This window comes from Amphiura filiformis, chromosome 4 (genome assembly GCF_039555335.1).
Source record: "Amphiura filiformis chromosome 4, Afil_fr2py, whole genome shotgun sequence".
Taxonomy (NCBI): domain Eukaryota; kingdom Metazoa; phylum Echinodermata; class Ophiuroidea; order Amphilepidida; family Amphiuridae; genus Amphiura; species Amphiura filiformis.
In genome coordinates, this window is record NC_092631.1 from 55382374 (window position 1) to 55398076 (window position 15703).

The 15703-nt window shown below is 35.2% G+C and overlaps 1 protein-coding gene across 1 annotated transcript in view; it reads left to right on the forward strand.

Moving 5' to 3' along the window:
* LOC140150272 (uncharacterized) overlaps positions 1–6008 on the forward strand; it is a 269361-nt gene extending 263353 nt beyond the window's left edge. The window contains exons 6-7 of the mRNA XM_072172277.1: positions 1950–2021; positions 5933–6008. Coding sequence (XP_072028378.1) covers positions 1950–2021; positions 5933–6008 — 148 coding nt within the window. The remainder of the gene's footprint in view (positions 1–1949; positions 2022–5932) is intronic.
* The last annotated feature ends 9695 nt before the right edge of the window (positions 6009–15703 follow it).

The following is a 15703-nucleotide window of genomic DNA, read 5'->3' on the forward strand; positions in this document are numbered from 1 at the left end:
AACCTTAGAATTAGCAAAGCTTATATCGAATATTAAATGTAGATAGCCTTCAGCGAGCCTTAAAAATAAGGCATTACTGTAGTGTTGTATTTTTCCATATCAAAATATGTGAGGCGAGCAAGCAAAATCAGTCGGAACTCGGAAATATTAAATTTATTTTCAGTTTCTTATAGAATATTAAAAACATTTGCAACGTTGCATTTTGCAGAAAACCTCATTGAAATTGAACACCCAATTCCAAAGATATTAGCAACTAAAAAGTTTCCAAAACAAGAGGAATCAAAAGAAATAATTTCCTTTGTTTGGCTATATCTCAAAATCAATATTTCCGATTCCGACTGATTTTGCTTGATCGCATCACATATGATTCTTATGATAATTGTACCAATTAAGACTCTAATGTACGCATAAATTGCGTAAAGTTAAAATAAGTAAGAGGAGTCATAAAAGAAGAACCGAGTGATCTGTTTATAGGTGAAAGAACTTTAAAATTCTAAAGGGCAGAAAGACGGAAACAGGGGTAAACTCTATAAAGATGCTGAAATTGAGGCCTGTTATTGACCTAAAGCACTTCAGACTTGTAATAGAAATTTCATCAATATAAGCAAGAGGGGAAAATTAATTTCCGAACGTACAACGTTCTTTAAAAAGCTAAGGTCAGGGCAATCGACTTATGCTGATATTTGATCTCAGGCTGACCTCCTTCACAACATTTCCCACACTAAAATATATTGAACGGATATTGGGTGTCTTTGTTTTTAAAACATGTTTGTAGCTTCTGACAAAAGTAGGAACCGAATGAAGTGAGCAGAACAATTGAATAAAGAGTTTATTGCAGTCAATGCTTCACATATCAACACAAGACAAAACACATGGCAACAAGAAAGATACATACAGGAGGATTAAATTTTTGTTCACGAGTTTGACATTTCAGTATGATAGAAGTTTCAATCCTTGTCAGCAGAATGGGCTATTCCATTTTAAATTCCATCACAAAGTAGTATGAATTTCAAATGGATTGAACACATAGGCAGCTCCATTTGCATGCATCCTCTAAGAAAGATTCAACCTGAATCGTCGACATAGGGAGGGTTAGTTGGTCAATGTGCTCATTCCATTTCATCAGCCTGCTACGCTAACTGCCTAAGACATTCTTACATGTTTCTCATTTGCAATTTTAATTTTCCGAGTAATAAACCCATATATTAATCAAATATCCAGCCGCATTTTTCATTAACTTGTGGAATACATCTCTTTTGATGTATTCCACAAGTTAATGAAAAATGCGGCTGGAAATTTGATTAATTATGGGTTTATTACTCAGCAACTTAAAATTGCAAAAGAGAAACATGTAAAAATGACTTACGCAATTAGCGTAGCAGGCTGATGATTGAAGTTCAATACTCCCTCTGTGGAAGTTTTCCACAGGGGGAATATGGACTTTAAATGGATTAGCCTAATCGATCCGCTAAATCGATCATGTAGGCGTGTTTCATTAGAACTATTAATGATGGTGATTTGTAGAATAATGAAACACATACACCCAATCCACAAACTTGATCACTTTTTAACTAAAGTATAAGTATATTGGGTATCGCTGTAAAATATAGCCCTACCATTGAACATAGCATTGGTATAAGTTTTAGAATATAAAATTTTAAAACCGGTTCTAAAATAAAGATGGCTTCTATACCTAATGTTCTTTTTTACTTACCCTGTTTAACCAAAGATACGCGTAAGCTTCACATTGGTAAAACTGTGCATTACTAATACTTTGTACAGCAATCAAGTACTCTTTTATCACTTTATTTAACATATTGTTACTTATCTCCAATTTGTGCAAGATATAACTATTTTACACAAAATGTGCGTGCGTTTTCAAATTTGGTAAAAACGTGCACTAATAGTATTTTCATAAGCAGTAACATTTTTGTATTACTTTGTTACAGGATGGCTACCTCTGAGGATATAATACATTTGACCAAAGACACTTTCGCCGGCCTCAAGTTTTTACGAAAAGTGTAAGTGTGTTTTGCCCTCAGTTATGGGATATACTTTTATTTCGGCTAACAATCATTATGATATAAAAGCCAGGAGCAATCTCAGTCTCTCGCAAAAAAGTAACAGTAAAAATCTATTCAGAAATAGGTTACCATTGTTGTTGCACATGACAGGTCTTGCATACGCAAAATAGTTACAAAGAGGATAAATCTGCTGTTCAGAATATCTAATAGCTTCGCCAAAAGTCAGCCTGTCAAAAGCTTTCTCAAAGTCTACAAAACAAACACACACTTCATTGTCATGTTCCAGGCTTCTCTCTCTTGAGCATCGTCATCACCCAACTGTCACCGTGGTGCCACTGCCTTTATAGCCAAGATTTCATATTGCAGAATAACCTTTGATGCACGTGGAATCAGACTGGTGGTTTTGCAATCTGCACTTTGTGGCATTTTGTTGCACATGAAAAACTTTGAGATCTGTCCCTCGTGTCTTCATCATGATAACGCCCTTTCGAATTTTGCGTCCTAACAGACATTACTTACACAGGTGAATGAACATAAAAAGGTTTCACAAGGATATGTTCTGAGACAGTTGATAGATTTAAATCCACGCTAATGCCCCTGTCAGACCACAGATCATGGTCAGCATTAGTCAATGACAAGCCTTGGTTGTGTCCGTTTGTCTGCAATGCGCGTGCGTATCGTAAGCCATATCTATCAGAATTCGAGCGGCCCCAGTCGACCGAGAAACTTCTCGGTCGACTTCCGGGTAAAATACGAGCGACTAGCTGTTTTAACCAATGCGTTCAAATAACCCACTCGTTCTTATTTCATTCCACTCGAACGACATACTCACTAAATGGGACCGCCAATTTTCAGCATGTGTTTCACTCGACCGGGATTAGATGCGTGGCCTGTCCACGTGAATATTATATAGCCCGGTGGTAGAGTACAGAATGTACTGTCTCCCAATACGACCGGGCTGATAGTTCTGTTATCATTTACCAGATAAAGAAAATTAATATACACATGCCTAATATATAAATGTATAGACCATGTGCGTATATTGTGACCATTGAACACTCTTATTACACGTTTCTGTACTGTTTTTCTAAGCGTGTTATTTAAAAATGTGTGCCAAAGTTGCTTCCCATCCAATTGCTGCCCCCCCCCCCCCACCCACCCACCTACCCCCTCGGCTGAACAAAAACATTTGCCTCAATTAGCCGTGATTAGAGTGTTTATTTTAAGTCAGTAAATAAATCAATATATTTTGTATTTGCCATTGACATCCCAAAAGTGCATCAATGGAAAGCACGACTCGAGTTATCTTGTTCGAGAACGCTTTGTGTACAAATCAATAGGGCATCCAATGGAACAATCAGCTGAGTTTGAATGTTGCCCTTGAGTCCTTGTCTTATGTTCTAATTATTACATAATGTTTCTTTTTGTATAATATATAGGGGTGAAAATAACTGGTACCGTAATTATTTTGCTCTCTGTAACCACTTCCTTGCCCAATTGCAAATCGGACAACTTGAAATATGTGGCAAATCCTATATTCAATTGATTTCTTTCCTTGCTTAGGTTTTCGATCATACGATTTCAATTAAATCAGAGCAAAAGGGTACAGGTATTGGCTGCTGGTACCTTAATTATGTTGCTGTCTCTTTACAAACATACATGTCGTCCACCTGATGTGAGTTATTTGTACACAAAATGTGATCACACTCGATTTAAGCATCATCAGATCATCAGACGTTGACCGAGACAATTATGAAGTGGTCATGCCAATTTGTTTAATCAGAACTCACTTTGTTAATGCTGTCAGCAGCAGGTTTGGATCGGTCATGACTGTATTGCTAAAAAAAGGTGAACGCATACTTAGATTTACCTCACTTACCCACGTTCACGCACTTCGCATTTACTAGATTTCCCACGTAAACATCTGTAGCCTAATCTAATGTAGCTAATGCAAACGTTGACCACAATGTCAAAATATATACAAAACAGGTTTATTCAATTATCTCTTAGGCTTGAGTAAAGTTGTTATTTCCTACATCCGGTCAAGACTATACTCCCACGGTATTTCTTGTCATTTGCCGACTTAAAGGGCATATCTATTGCAAAAACAAGTTTAAGGGATCTAGAATGAGCGTTTATGGCGTTTCGACAGTATTTTTTGTGGGACATGATAGCACCTCAGACGTATCGAATTGCATTCTAAATACGAAGCATGTCTTTCTGATATCAATAATTTTCATTTTTTGAAATTCACGATATAATACAAATTTTATGACAAATTATTCAAATTTGATATATTTCAAATGTTTGATACTAGTATATAACAGTCCTCAAAATAAATTTTTATAAATCTAATGATATATTCTTAAAGTGTATGTACCTGGGAGGAAAAGCCGATGATCAATTGAAAATGTTGACCTTTTATATTGAAGATATGGATTTTTTCCCAAAAAGACATATTTTTTTTGTGTGTTTTGGAAAAAAAATCCGTATCTTCAATACGAAAGGTCAAAATTTTCCAATTGATCGTCGGCTTTTCATCCCACTTACATACACTTTAAGTGTAAATCATCAGATTTATAAAGTTTACTTCAAGTACTGTTAAATATCAAAAATATCAATTTTAATGATTTGCCATAAAATGTGTATTACATTGCGAATTTCAAAAAATCTAAATTATTTGATATCAGAAGGAGATTCTTCGTATTTAGATTGCAATTCGATATGTCTGATGTGCTCTAATGTCCCACAATAAATACTGTCCAAACGTTCATACCCCTTCCCTTAACTCTATTCGAAGAAAATTATTATTACATTTAAAACAAGTTGACACTCGTTGCAATGTTTTATTAGTATTTCTCTTGAAAAAAGACAAATTGTGTTGGTAAAATGCTGGCTCGTATGGCCCTTTTCAGCGTTCGAAACGAAATTGGTTTAAACTGATGACATACATTATATGAACAGTAGTCTCCTCCGCAGCCATTTTTCGGAATATCAATTTTAAATAACTTATTTTCTCAAAAAAGTAGTCATTTCAATTGTCCTCATAATATTAGCTTGCCAATGATATGATGTTGTCCGAGCAATATATATATGTGACGTGTCATGTCAAAAGGAGACACTTTTGGGCAGGATCGTAAATGGAGAAATAGCAAAAAATCTGCCCGAGGTTGATTTTTTGACAATTTGGTTTTGTTGCGAATATGTGATGTTATTAATGTTAAAAATATTGTCTGATAGTTTCAGACCGGAATATAACTGGCATCTTGTAGTTTTCAAGGCAATTCCTATTCTCAACATTGTCAATAATATTTTTAAAGGCCGATATCTCAATTTCCAATTTTATGATAGCATAACTTTCGAACTCAATATCTTCGCTTAGGAATGTCCGATTTCATTGGGGAAAATGGCGTTGTGGAGCAAAATATCTCTATATTTAAGATATGTAAAAACCTGAAAATAGATAACCTGCCCAAAAGTGTCTCCTTTTGACATGACACGTCACATATGCATTTTTTAGGATACTTTGAAATATCAACCGGACTTCAATTCACCACTTGTTAATAACCCTTAAAAGCAGTCTCCAGATTTTGTATCAAATATTTTATATAAAAGAGTAGAAATTTGTCCATTGGAGGAGTAACTAATATTGCATTATAATGTTGTAAGAGCATTATTTCTTTCGTAATTAATCATACAGTGCAATTATAATGACATGAAAGCAGAACGCAGTATGTCTTAGCATTGTAACACGCGAATGACCACGTTTTGCCTTTTAAATACTTAAGATCATATCTCTTCTCGATACATAAGTGATACATGAAGCCTTGTAAGAAATAATAAAAAACTCTACTGAAATATTTATTGATTTTCCTTCTTCTCTTCTTCTAATTTACACCTTAACGCAGTGATTTAACGAACAGCAAAATTCGAGACATAGAGGCTGGGACATTTCGAAACTTAAGCCATCTGGATTATCTGTAAGTATAGTTACCGACTTAATAGATTCTATTAATTATTTGTGATATATCAACTTTGTGAACGCTTTAATGGCTCATGTGGTTACTGAATTCCATCACCTGCGTGAAGCATGAAATGACCCTTATTCGTTATATAAATCTAGAAACATTAAGATCTAGAATCACTTCCTTTAAGTATTACTATAATCGGAGCTTACCGGTGCACCCGACCTCTCTTCAGAAACTCAAATGAGGTTGGTTCGGTGCCACTTGTTAGATGTGTGGTTAAATTTATCATGGATTTCATGTAATTAAAACAAATTACGGGATATAACAGTATCGCCGTGATTTTACGGGGTCCAATAAAGTACTGAATTTAAATTTTCCTTTCAGTGTGTTTATGGATTAAGAGGGAGTTATGGATACACAAGGGTTTGTATTGTTACATCGGGGTGTGTGTGTGAGGGCGTGGAAGTAGATTCTTTCGAAATACGAGCGTCCATTAATTTACGGCCCGTTTTTACAGTGCAGGGATATTAACCATGTTAACGAGGCATCACTGAAGCTAGCATAGATAATAACATAATTTAATTTTACCGAAACCTGAGCAAGACATTTATACCAAACTTTTATAATTAGGTCTTCGTTATAGCCATATTATAACATTTGCTGAGGAGAAAGCCCTCAAAAACTTTTTATATTCTGGTTTTACACGATTGTAATGTACTTTAGTCAATAAAGATACTCTGCAAAAATCAAGACTTTAGGTGCTGTAGTTTTGTCAAAATCCGAGATTTTGAATAAAACGATGGAACCGGCGTTTTATTATTATGATGGAAATATTAGTCGAACACGTATGCAGAGTACGTACACGGCATGCGGGATACACATACACACACACACACACACACCCCGAGGATCGTACCGTATTACAACCGCGGGAGTAACATGCATGGGCGCTACTAGTAAATTCCAATTTTCTATGCTTTATCTCACTTGTTCGGCTCAAAATTAAAAGGGGACATTTTATGGAAAATAAATACTAATCTATTTTTACAAAAATGTTATAATATGGCTTTAACTGGCGAGGGTGATTTATTTTTCTAAGCAAAACACGAAACAATTGAACACTCATGTCAATAGCTCACTGCTTCTATATATATATTATGTTTCATCTAAAATTTATAATGTAATCATGGTGAGTGATGTAGCAGGGTAAAAGTTACAAGACTAGGCATGTAGATTCTTGGGATTAATTTCAGAATAGGCATCACAAATATGGACATATAGAGCCTAATGAAAAGAGGGGTCAAAGGTTATTAGGTATCGAGACAATTTCCACGAATACGATGCTGGGAGTCTCTTTGTTAATACTATGCATTTCAATGAGGCTTATAAATAGTGAAGTAGTTGTGCACGTTATTTGCACCTTTTTGAGGACTTCCTAAATAAATATATCCTATATCATAAAATAATGAAAATTCCATTTGTCATCATTCTTGTATAACAATAAAAATTAGCGACAAATACAAAAATGTAGTACATCAGTGGGTGTGAATTTGAGGCATTTTCTAGCCATAAATAATGATGGCTGAATATTTCTCTTTTTTCCAAAAACGTCCATGTCTTTTGACTCTTAAAACCTATATTTTGGTCAAAAAATGTGCTTGGATAGGTAGTTTTCAACACATTTACCGCATTCGCCTTGCTATAACATTGAATTGCGTTATCTGTTAACCTAATGACGAAAAGCGTTTTTAGGGGGATGTGTTAGCTTTCGTTTGATATTTTTAAAAATTCTGATTGGATGAAGGGAACACTTGAGGTTTCGACAAAAAAGCAATCACATAGGATCAATTTCCAGCTAGAAGCTCCACAGCTCTTACAATATTATGCACTCAACCGTGTAGTGTAATCAAAGACTGTGTGGAGACAATTCACTGCTTGCCAGAGAGCTCTTGGAGGAAACTGTGTGTTCAGGTGTATCGAGGTGGAAACTGTACGTAGATGGTTTATAAGAGAATCATTTTTGTATAGAAACCTTTCCATACAGTAGAGAGTATAGTTTTCAGTTGTGAAAAAAGGAGAAAATTTACCACGATATCATGTTGACTGAAAAACGACAGGCAAACTGTGTTTTGTTCTACTTGCCAGAAACTTTAAAGTGGGTCAACAATGGCTTATCGTGACTCATCCTAGAGGGGAGGGCGGCACCGACCATGATGGGGGATTCACTGTGCATAAACCATAAACCACTGTGTGCTCAGGTGTGGGTGATTCTCTGAAAAGAGTAACTTTTAAGTCCTGCGACTTTCGGCGCTCATAAAAGTTTTAAAAGCGGATTTTTTTTCTTCTTTTTGGCTTAGTCATGGACTTTGTATGTATAAAAATAGTTAAGAACATCCAAGTAGGGAAAAATTAATTTCTTGGTGTCAAAAAATTCTTCAATATCTGACGACCCCCCTGAAAACCCCATGTCCCGATGTCACGCACCGAATTTTAGTGATTTTGTAGTATTTTTGTGAGCAAGTGTGGGAAGTGAAAATTACCACTGACTGGGGTAAATATCATGTCTAAGAAGGTTTAAATGCTTAAAACCACTTCTAAAGTCAATATTATGGAATAATTCAAAATTTGTGTCAAAAATTGCTGTCCCTTGGTTTTGCATCATTGCCGTCACATTGGCATCAAAACGACTGGAGGTGAAGACCAAATATCAGAGGTCAATAATTTGACCCTGTACGCTGCCTTTACAGACGACGAAAACATCAACCCGGAATAGGTGCACATTGGCACTCTTTTCCTGCCAATTTTGAGGGTATCTTCAAGTATACACGTGCGTACCTTTATTCAACATCATCTCCAAACGTTTCTGATCAATTTGATATAAGTCTTATTGTTGAAATTTTCCGGAAAATAATGATGGTTGAATATGTCCCACAAGCTGTTGTGGTGATATGTAACACGTGGGTAAGATTAACCCTGCTATTAATCGTAAGCAATGTCTGAACCATCATCTCCGCTACATCAGTTGGCGTCACAATTTGCTGTGGCGGAGATGATTCTCTATAGGAATTCGTGTAGAAATATCATCTCCGTCACATCACCATCATCTCCATCACATCACCGGATCTTGAGATACAGCGAAGTCCAGTTTAGTTTATCAGAAAATGCTTACCAATTCTAGACCTTCTCATCTGTATGAATTTAATTTTCAAGTAGTGTGAAAACATTACTGAAATCAAATGTCTGTGACGGAGATGATTCTCTATAGGAATTTGTGTAGAAATATCATCTCCGTCACATCACTATCATCTCCATCACAGCATTGTCATCTCCATCACAATTGTTGTTGACCTTTATTTGACCTTTGACCCAGACAACATGGAATTTACTATTTGGAAATGTAATTGATATTGTATGTGTTTACTATGTCAATAGAAATTTATTTAGTTATTTCAAGCAAAATTATGAATATACTTAAGTTTGTATAAAAAAATACTAACAGACATGACATTTTCCGTACAGCCTGCCTCTCATTGTCCCAACTAAATGACGAAAGTACAAAATCATATTTTTTTTAAATGAAAAAAGCAAACATGAATCAAGCAACTTACAAGTTATCCATAAAACTCATAATTAAGAGTTTTAACCATTTTTTTGTCCTTATTTCCTTTTTGGCCTAAATGTGACGGAGATGATGCTCACCTGGCACAACCTGCAGATTACGCCCTCTATAATATAGAGGGCGCCCTAAAGATTGCGCCAAATATTGTTTTCATGCACTAGAGACTTACATCCTTACAGATATGTAAAGGAAACATTTTTATAATCATTTTCAAATTCATATTTGCCTATCTTCAAATAGTACACCTTTTCAGAGAAATACCCGTGTATCGAGGTGGAAACTGTACGTAGATGGTTTATAAGAGAATCGTTTTTGTATAGAAACCTTTCCATACAGTAGAGAGTATAGTTTTCAGTTGTGAAAAAAGGAGAAAATTTACCACGATATCATGTTGACTGAAAAACGACAGGCAAACTGTGTTTTGTTCTACTTGCCAGAAACTTTAAAGTGGGTCAACAATGGCTTATCGTGAGTCATCCTAGAGGGGAGGGCGGCACCGACCATGATGGGGGATTCACTGTGCATAAACCATTTTTCGGCAATTTCTCCCCGCTGCCCCTACGAAGCCACGCAATTGAGTGAGTGATTTCCTTCTAAGATGAGAAAACGATTCTGTGGAAAAGTTTATAATATATTTTGTGCGATTCCTTCGCAAAGTTAGCGATTTTTTGTGGTCTCATTTTTGAAAGCTCTTCACGCTTTATTAGACAGCATCGTACTGTGTGTTTCTCTATCGAGACAATTGTTTACAACATTCAATAATAATACTTAAAAAAAACCTCTCAAGGATGGCAATAATACCGGGGTATGATTAAATTTTATCTGTGAGTTTTGATTCCTCAAAGACCCTCCGACCTACATTCATTTCAATGGCAAGAGATACAATTTCAAATATGACAACATTTCGAAGGCTCTGCAAAACACCTTATCTCTATTAGCTCCCTGGGTAATGTTCTTCATAAGCACGATAGTATTTATACACAACATTAGCTAGGGGAGCTATTGGAGAATAAGGTAAAAAAGCTTTATCTCTATAAACTCCTTTGGGTAATGTTCTTCATAAACACGATAATATGTATGCACAACATTTACCCAGGGGAGCTAATGGGCTTTGTTGGACGAAACCCTCGATTTTTCGTTCGAACATAACATATAGCGCAGAACCTCTGCCGTCACTGTTATGCTGCAGTAAGCATGTTTCAAGTGGGAGCACAAAAGCGCTGTAGTCATATTGAAATATTTGGCATGGCAATGATCTTACACAAATTTATTGTATTATTAAATAATCGTATCAAAATGTCCTCACTAAGTGCTAGTTTTTGCTTCATGTTTTTGTATCGGATTTTAATGATGAAAAAATTATCTTATGTAACCACCATTTCAGTAATACAAACTATCATCAGTCCGGTCCGGCTGCCTGATCAGGAAGTACTGCCGAATCAGGCAGTATGTTGCCGAGTCAGGCAGTATGGTATCCCACAATGCAATGCTCTATTTCAAATAGAGCATCTTTTAATATACCGTTATTTCTTGGTTTAGAGTAAAGAAGTAGTTAAAATATATAAAATTATCAATGAATGTACAATTAGTAGTAATTTTTCATCAATTTTAGTTAAAATAAATTTAATTTGCATATTTAAATCAAAATTTTAAAAAACCGTTAGAAATTGTTTTGTTATTTAAATTATTTTTCACCCGGTGAAAAATTGTCAACTTACATGTAGCTCATGTGTGTCAAAGTAAAATTTCCCCCGATCTTTTATAAAATCACCATGAACAATTTAGTCCTTAGTCTGTCGAATTCGGAAGGGTTACCAAAGCCTGTGTTGCCTAACTCGGCAACATGCTGCCTGATTCGGCAGTACTTCCTGATCAGGCAGTCGGACCGGACTGATCATGGCTGGAAACTATAATAATCTAAAGTGAAACGTGATTTTATTTTCGCTTGACACTTTACCTTAATAAAGAGAGACACTTACCATATTACTTGTATAATGTTATCGGCAGCTAATATAAAACAGGGAAGCATAATGTATAAAAAGGTTAAGTACCAATTATTGAACCAAATCAGGTTAAGGACTGACACACAATATCAAGGGCGTAAACAAGAACATTGTTTACCATAAGACGGTATCAGGCACCGATAGACACCGTTATCACTTCAGATATAGATACAAGAAAAACAGTGGCAGCACACACCCGGGAGCATACATAACACATACATTTATTTATTTAACAACATACGTACAAATATTGAACTACAAAATAAAGAAGGACGAATTGCATGAGGTCAGCGCCAGCATCAAAAGAACAGTTAACTTATCCGGTTGCCAGATCCTCATGACACTGAATGAGTGCTAACATAAACTATAGTGACCGTCAAATATCCATACACATCAACCTGGTCTCCTAACTAAACTGCCGTATATAGTCAGTTTACATATGGCTCTAAACTGACAATATAGAGCATTAAGGATGACTATATTGACGTTCCCTATTGGTCAACGTTACATTAAGGTTACGCCTTGCTTTCTTGACCGGCGGGGCCGTTATATATTGGGACGCCTTTAGTGTAAGTCCCCACTATGGGAATATCCGGCCTGTCGCCAAAAGGTGCTGCATTCACTTTATTTCAAGAAAAAAATTACCAACCTCATCCCCCAATTTCAAAAAGTAAAATTATTATATTAGTATCATACAATACTCATCGTCATTTTTATGGGTATATGCTGACCACTTAGAAAGTGCTTGACAATAGGACATAAAGAGACATTTCATCGCATCGAATCATAGACACTATATAATCGAATATTCTTTCCAATATTATGTTAATAAATCAGTAATATAAACCAATTACGTCAGTATGAGTAGCAGAATGCGAAGGTGATCTCAAGAAACAAATGTGACGTGTATGTCAAAAGCAGACACTTTTGGGCAGGATCGCAAATGGAGAAATAGCCAAAAATCTGCCCGGGGGAGATTTTTCCACAATTTGGGTTTGTTGTGAATTTGTGATGTTATTAATGTTTAGAATATTGTCTGATAGTTTCAAACCAGAATATAACTGGCATCTTGTATTTTTGAGACATTTTGCTTGGTAATTCCTACTCTCAATATTGTTAATAATATTTTTAAAGGCCGATATCTCAATTTCCAATTTTATAATACCATAACTTACGAACTCAATATCTTCGTTTAGGAATGTCTGATTTCATTGGGGAAAACGACATTGTGGAGCAAAATATCTCTACATTTAAGATATGTAAAAACCTCAAAATCCTTAAAGTGTCTGCTTTTGACATGACACGTCACAAATGTGAAAAGCAACTGCATCAAACACTCCGATCATAATAATAGCGTATGAAGAATCTCATGGTCAAACTTGGAATGAATTGCATTGTGACACGTCTTACATAATCATTCGCGTCTTTGCTATAACTGAGATGAATCGAACGCAATGTGCGCTGATATTAGGAACCGTATTGCCCTGACAGTTCCTTTTCAAATGTTTTTTTTTTCAAAACAAAATAAAAGCACCCGATAATTTTTATAGGGACACGTTGTATTTTGTGCATGAAACTCAAGTCGGCCTTTCGTAACCTGAAAACCGATGAGACAAACTCACAAAATTCATACTTTTAAAAACAAATATGTCTTGATCCACAAATTAATTATTATAAGACGCACCGAGACAAATAAATATATAGTATATTATTTTCAAATCAATTTGTTTTTAATATCATGATAACAAACCATATATAGCATTGCAATGATTATCTCTCAAACGTCTTTCTTTCTCATTCTCACAATTTTTTTCAAACCGGATATCCAATATCCAAATGATGAAATTGAATCCAATTTAAAGCGTTCGTTCTCTGCTTTAGGGTGGTTTATCTCTCATCACATACGCTATTTTGATCAAGTTTTTCAAGAATCATACAAGTTGAAGGAAATTCTTATTATTTTTTCTTTTTCTATATTACCATATTGGCGTAATGCCTAGTTCAAGGTTTCCTGATTGAATTTTAGAACGTAGCGTATAAAGCGCAATATTATTATTCTACAAAGTAAATTGATTATATTTCGATAAGATTTATTCATTATTACTAACACAGATTACTAAATCTAAGCATCAGAGTCTCGGCAATGTCGGTACGCGTATTATTCTCGTCAAACAAACAAATATTACAGAATTTAGGAATATATGGGAAAATGAATAATACAATGACACATTTTGATTATTTTCTAACAGCATTGATACATTCGCAGATTTTCTACACTCTTAGATAAAAAGGGTTCTTCGCTGTCCTGCGTCTAGATCCTTTGAGAAAAAAATTGTTCTTGAAATTGGAGAACGCCGAAGTGTTTTTTCTGGCCTTTTTCAGAACCTTTTTATGCTAAAATGGTTCTAATATAGCAATTTTGTTTCTACATGGAACCATTTAAGGTTCTACATACAGGACAACGTAAGAACCTTTTTCTGTTCTACATTAAAAAAATCTAAGAGTGTAGGCATTCATGCTTGAGAGTAGGCTCAACTGGTATTCTTAATGTGACCTTTTTTTGTATGTTAATGCTTATTCTACTTGGAACTAAAATTTAAAAAAAAAAAGTTGCCACAAATCAAAATGCATTTTACTGATATTTGCCTTCATTGCGTCGTAGTATTCCTAAGTTGTTGGTTTGTATTCTGAGTTTAATATTTACACTTTTCTCCCATTTGCGTATATTACTTCTCTCTTTCAAAAAAATACCCGTGACGCCCTTTCCATGCCCTATACATTTACACAATGAATATTATGAGAGATTTGCCACCACTTGGTGATCGTTTTAAGGGAAAATCGAAAGAAATCGACATATTTTCTGGGGGAAATGGAACACCTTGCTACTGATTTGGGGGATATTGTAGAATATCTTGCTGATAAAATAATCTGCTGCTATGTCAAATATATGCCGTCTTCTCGCTAGCCACACAACTTATTTTTCATCTTTCTCTCTTTCTCTCTCTCTTGACAAATAGGAGTATTGGTTTATTAAATGATATTGAAATGCTAAATATTCCGCACGTCTGACGGATATGATTTATTCCCCAATTTCTTGTAATTTTATCATGTATTAACCCAAAAAGCTAGAACTGTACGTGGATATTACAACGATTACTTATCATGCTTATGGGTACGAATCTAAGAAAAAAACCATACGTTTAACATTCAGTTTAGGAAATTAAGACGTGCTACTTGTTCTTTGACAAACACATGATATATATTACCGAGGGAAAAAAGGAGGGACTTAAATACGTGACACCTTCTATTAAAACCTTGATTTGGTTCATTACGACGTTTTGGTGTACATATTCCAATTGCGTCTTTGATTTTTTAAAATCCTTTTGGATTCAGTTTAGATAATAAATCTCACACTAGAATGTGCTAAAATTGGTAGGAAAGTAGATTACAAACAGTGGCGTAGCTGTATGGGGTTCCATTTTAAGCAAATTCCCCTAGGGAGGATTGATTCCAATTGCGTATTTTTGCAAATAATCGACGTTCCATATGACTAAATTGTACACTCTAATTGCAATATGCGTACAACAATATAAGTACATCAGCATTATAACACAGTATGTTGTACCCTTTGCGCATGTACTTCTGCCACCTCTTAAAATCACAATGGCTTCCAATGGGCACTACCTTCACACTGTTAATCATAAATCCCATCACTGTCTCATTTGCAATACGTGATCATTGTGATGTGCCCTGAGTAATTTAATTTGATGATTCATCTTTGTTTACAAAGTTACATGAGTGATGACATTTTGGGGGAATTCCCCTCTCACATTGAGCAAAACAAGTTGAATCGTATCTAATTTGGAATATTTGGAAACCCCCTGAGGTTGTAAAAAGAAAGTGATGTAATGGGATTTCCCCTCAGGAAGTGATGTAATGAGAAAGGTTAATGTTATAATTAAGGCTTGGGAATTTCCAAGTTCTCATCATGTGTATTAATACTGGGGATTTCCCAGGGCCTGATATATAAGAAAAGGTAAACATATTTCTACACAGTTGATAGTGTTGATCTGGGCTAGCTAGCTAATA